Genomic DNA, 5,055 nt, shown 5'->3' with positions numbered 1-5,055 from the left:
TGAATGTTATTTGTGCATCGTGTTATTTAGTCTATTGTCTTTTAGATTTTTTGTCATTTTTTTGTTACTGTTCTGTTTTCAATGTGTTGCGTGAGTTAGGGCTGCGATTATGGCAAAAATCATAATCTCGATTATTTGGGTCAATAATTGATATCACGATTATTAAAAACGATTATCCATTTACTTTGAAAACATCAATTTATTTGCGAAAAAAATGTGAACAGTATGTTTTTAACAGTTGATTACCCTGAACTTTAAGTCTAATTCAACTGAAAAACCATAAAAAAAAAGTAATAATAATTAAAAAATTACATTGTTTTCGTAATCGAAATTGCGATTAAAATACGATTAATTGAGCAGCCCTAGCGTGAGTTTTGTTTTGGGACTCTCTTGAACAAGACTGTGATATTACTCCTTGTTTGACTAAACAACAACATCTGAGCACTTGATAAAACTTGATAAAAGATAAGAAGCAGACCTTCATGGAGCCGTTCATCTGGAAGACGAAGAGCAGGCGAGGAGGGCATGGCCGACAGTTCAGCTTCCACTCTTTGGACACCGGGCAGTCCTTGATGGCAGCCCGGATCAGAGGCAGCACCTTCTGTCTCAGAGCATCCAGGGCCCGGAAGAGACGGTCATAAGTTACATCAAAAGTCTGGTTCGGGTGCACCAGCAGGAGCACGTGACACACGGAGAAGATGTAGAGTAAATGCAGGCAGTGCTGTCGGTCCAGGTCTTTCCACAGCTCGTGGGAGTCGGAGTGTCCGGTACCGGCGCTCAGAGACTCGCAGGCCCGCAATAGCTGCCGGCTGTCGGACACGGAGGACAGCAACAGGTACAAAACCCGGTTCTCCTGGTGGTAGAAAGCCTCGATGCTGCTGTCCGCCGTACCGCCATCTTCCGGTCCTCCGAACAGCGAGAAGATGTGTTTGTCCGCGAGACTGTTGACGATAGATTCTTTAGGCGCGCCCGGTTGCATGTTGCTTTTACCGAAAATACCGACAACACACAAGCCTTCGTCCCGGTAAGCGACATCCTCCTGGAGGTCCGCCTGAAGCAGAGCCTCCATACTCAGAGGGAGAGCCATGTTTGTTCCCTTCATGGTGGAAAGCGGGGGAAGAAAAACAAAGACGCACTTATTTCCGGTTCCCTTAACTAAAGTTTCCGAGCAGACACTATTTTCGGTTCCTTTTTTTAATAACAATTAACTTTATGTTTCTAAGCCCTAGTGATTTAAGATAAGTCCATATTGACACAACATCGTATACACTACATTTTAAACAATAATCCGTTTTTCAGCATTATTAATATTATGTATATAACTAGACCAGTCCATGTATATTTCTTCATATGCATATTTTTACATATTTATTCTTGTTATATATTGTAGTTCAATGTGCACATGTTTTACTTGAACTTCTTTATTTATTATAAATATTTTACATTTATTTATGTTTTATTCAGAAATGGAGCGACTGTAACCAAATACATTTTCCCTGGTGAAAAGTATATATATATATATTGTGATTCAGAAAAACAGGTAAAGAATGACATGCTTGATAATAAAAATAAAACCAAATACGTTTTAGAATGTGTTTTAAACGTATTGAACATCTCTGTTAATACATAAGAAATTAAAACATTTAATTAAATAGAATACAAAGAATGCACAACAGGCAATGGGTAATGAAACCCACTGAATAGTTGTGCTATAGCTAAAGTTATATATTAAAATGTCTTGTTTCTTCTCCAAAAAAACAACCCTATAGATCTCAAGTTACACTGAAATAAAACAGCAGAACATCATCACATTAAAGAAGCTGGTACTTAAGGCTCAAAACATTTGTTCAGCCCTACTATACAAACATATTGCACAGTGTTGGTTTAATTGGCAAAAACATTTTGAGTGGACAGCAACTTTAAGTGTGTAAATGAATGAAATAAATGTCTTAGAGGGAAGGCGTGTGGCGTAGTGGGTTAGTGCGTTGGTGTTCGGATCAAAACATTTGAATACATGTTTGTTGTTAACGTTATTACCCAGGATGTAATGTTTGTTAAAATTCCACTTATACTTTCTAAAAAAATTACATTATCAAAGTACATATTTGATATTATAAAAAAGTACTACAGTAGGCTACTTTAGTATCATAGTTGCAGTCTTTTATTTATTGTGGGATTCTATTGATATACATCTTACATTAAGATTTCCTGTTATAAAATGTATCTACTTTTGTTCATGAGATTTTTTCTAGGATGATGAAAAATGGATTGACAATATAATACTGTCTTAGTTTGACATCATACATATGACCAAACACACCCCCATGTCTATAAAAAGCTCTCAGACGTCAGAGGCAGCGCTGCGTGCGCGTTCACGACTCTCTGACGTCACATTCTTGTGATCATCCGAAATCCCTGATAACGCGATGCGCGTTCCCGCTTGGTTCTGAATGGGGGGTTCAGTCCAGATACTGACAGTCCAGTCCAGTCTAGTAGCACGACCGGAGAAAGTGCACTCATCCCGGCAGGTCTGCTGCTCTCACACGCGCACCGGTACTCCACGCGCCCCCGGTAGTTCACACTCATTCAGGTAGTCTGCGCGTGCACGACTCAGTGTACCGACTCCTCTTCTTTTTCTTCTCCTTCTTCTTCTTCTCAGCCCAGAGAAGTTAGTGCACTGACGGGAGGAGTTGTCGCTGTCTGTCCAGGAATGAGAGATGATGGCCGGTTCTATAGCAGAGGAGAAAACCTTCCGACGGTTCCTGGAGCTCTTCCTGCGGGAGATGAGGATGCCTCTGCAGGAGAGCGACCCTCCGCCGCTGCGCCCCTTGTGGGACTTGATGACTGAGGACGAAGTGGAGGGGGAATGCCTCGACATGTGTCTCCAGCACCTCTACAAATAGTTGAGTAACCACTTTTACTCTAATTGCATGTTGTTATCTAGCGATTGTAAACGTTTAAGTATAAAATGAAGTGACTGTCGCAGCTTTAATGTTCGTGTTTCGGACCGGGCGCTGTTGACCCTGGTCCCAGTCCACATCAGATAAGCCCAGCAGGATGAGAGACACCTGCTTCCTGCTGGGTGTGTCCAACAACACCAAGTTTCAACAAAGTGCGTTTACTGAAACATAATGGGGAATTAAAGAAAAAGCAGAAGTGAACAGATCTACACACGACCAGGGTATTCGCCTGTAATATATCTCGTATATTCCCTTCTTTATTTTTGTTATAATGCCCCCAATGTACGCCAGTGGTGACGGTACCGGAGGTCCACAAAAAGGTGAACCCCTGCTTTTGCGTAACAGCCCGACGTCATGATGGTGTAGGAGGGGGAGGAAGCCATCGCCATCACTGCTGAGCGCATCTTCATGCAGGCTAAAAATAACCGGTTACGTTATTAGCCTCAATCGTTCGTTTATAATCCGAGACATTGACTAAAATGTGGCGTAGTGAAATGCAGAATATCTGGAAATATATCATGAGAGATTCAGTGTCTAAATGTCATTGATGCATTGTAACCTAATTCATACAGATTATTTAAAGGACTGCTATGCATGATTTCAATTAATTCGATCTAGAGTTGAAAAGAAGGGAATGACTTCTCAGAGGCGGTGGAAAAAGCTCTGCCCTGAGCTCTGCTGCCTGGCCTGGTTTTGAATCAAAAATAGGTGCAGAAACTGTGCTGGAAAGAAAAGGGTGGAAGGACTCATCTAGGGCACTGAGTGGCAAGGGGGGCTGCTGCTCGCATGTAGGAACAAAAAATGATTTTCACCGGCTGACGTTGCACGCAGAAGATTCAAAAGGCTCATATGTTCATCTCCTAAGGTCAGGAGAGGGGGAGCATATGTTGGAGGCAGGATGGATCAGTAGAGCCATCAGGTGTTTCCAAGATAGAAAGCAGACCTGTTGTAGCAGCAATATAATCAGTGTTAATTCACCACACATTCATAATGTTACAATGTGATTGGCTGGTGGATATAAGGTCATTGAGCATTCAACATCTTTCACACTTTACCCTCCCCCTCCATATTCTGCACTAACACGCGCATGACTATTCAATGTAGGAGACAAACGGTGGAAAAATGACAGATTTTTTGTTTTCTGTATTGAAGAATGTGTGTTACACTAAAAGGTTTCTGTTTAATGTGTCCACAAAGGCACATTCGTATGGTTGAGACGACTACTCTTGGCTTTATGTTTGAATAGTCTTTCATGCTTTTATTCATTGTGTGGATATGGACTAAATGAAAGATTGAAATTGAATTAGTTAATTCTTCTTTTTTTTTGGACCAACACTATTTCAACAATCCATTTGGTGTCAGAATAACAATGTTTTATATTTGTTTTCATTGCCATTTATGAAGGAAATCACAACTGATGTTTAAGATGTAGTAGGAGATGGGGGGTGTTTCTCAATGTCGAGGAAGGCTCCTCCAGAGACAATATTTCAAGGATGCTACGTGATTGAGTCCCGCCGAAGGACTGTTCCAATGTCCAGGATCCTTGGAATTCGTTGCGGGAAATTTCGAGGCTGCACATGTGTATTCTCCGCAGTCTTAAAATCCCCACAATGCTTTGCGCACGGACCAATTTCCAAATCTTTGGCGGAAAATGTAAGGCGGGGCCTCTCATATAACGTACACCTGCACACCTGTTAGCCTGTTCCATTCTTTGTTTTCCGAGGCTAGGAAGGATTCTTGCCTCGCTTCTGAAGGACCTGACTCGGAAGAGATGTCCTACCAAGGAAGCATACTCGACATTGAGAAACACCCAGAGTCAGGCGATGGTTAGCTTAGCTTAGCATTAAGCCATTGGGGGAAACACTCGGGCTGTTCCTCAATCTCGAGGATGCTGGCTTGGTAGTCGCGTACTTCCAAGTCACTTCCTTCAGAAACGAAGCAAGTATGCTTCCAAGCCACGGCTTCGGAAAACGAAGAAGAATGGGACAGGCTAACAAGTGTGCCACTCTCTCTAACTGTTTCAACATAAACTGTACCGAAAATAAATACCTCACGATGTCTATCTAATTATGAACTTGCTTTACTTTCACGGAAC

General features: G+C 41.8%; 1 protein-coding gene across 1 annotated transcript in view; it reads right to left on the bottom strand.

Annotated features, from left to right (window-relative positions):
• smg8 (SMG8 nonsense mediated mRNA decay factor) overlaps positions 1-1,099 on the bottom strand; it is a 6,270-nt gene extending 5,171 nt beyond the window's left edge. Inside the window, exon 1 of the mRNA XM_010791605.1 lies at positions 479-1,099. Within this exon, the coding sequence (XP_010789907.1) occupies positions 479-1,087 (609 nt within the window). The 5' untranslated portion in view covers positions 1,088-1,099. The remainder of the gene's footprint in view (positions 1-478) is intronic.
• Between the last annotated feature and the right edge of the window lie 3,956 nt (positions 1,100-5,055).

This window comes from Notothenia coriiceps, unplaced genomic scaffold (genome assembly GCF_000735185.1).
Source record: "Notothenia coriiceps isolate Sejong01 unplaced genomic scaffold, NC01 NC01_scaffold00035573, whole genome shotgun sequence".
In the NCBI taxonomy this organism is placed as follows: domain Eukaryota; kingdom Metazoa; phylum Chordata; class Actinopteri; order Perciformes; family Nototheniidae; genus Notothenia; species Notothenia coriiceps.
The sequence above is the reverse complement of the archived record's forward strand: the minus strand, read 5'-3'. Positions and strand labels throughout refer to the sequence as shown.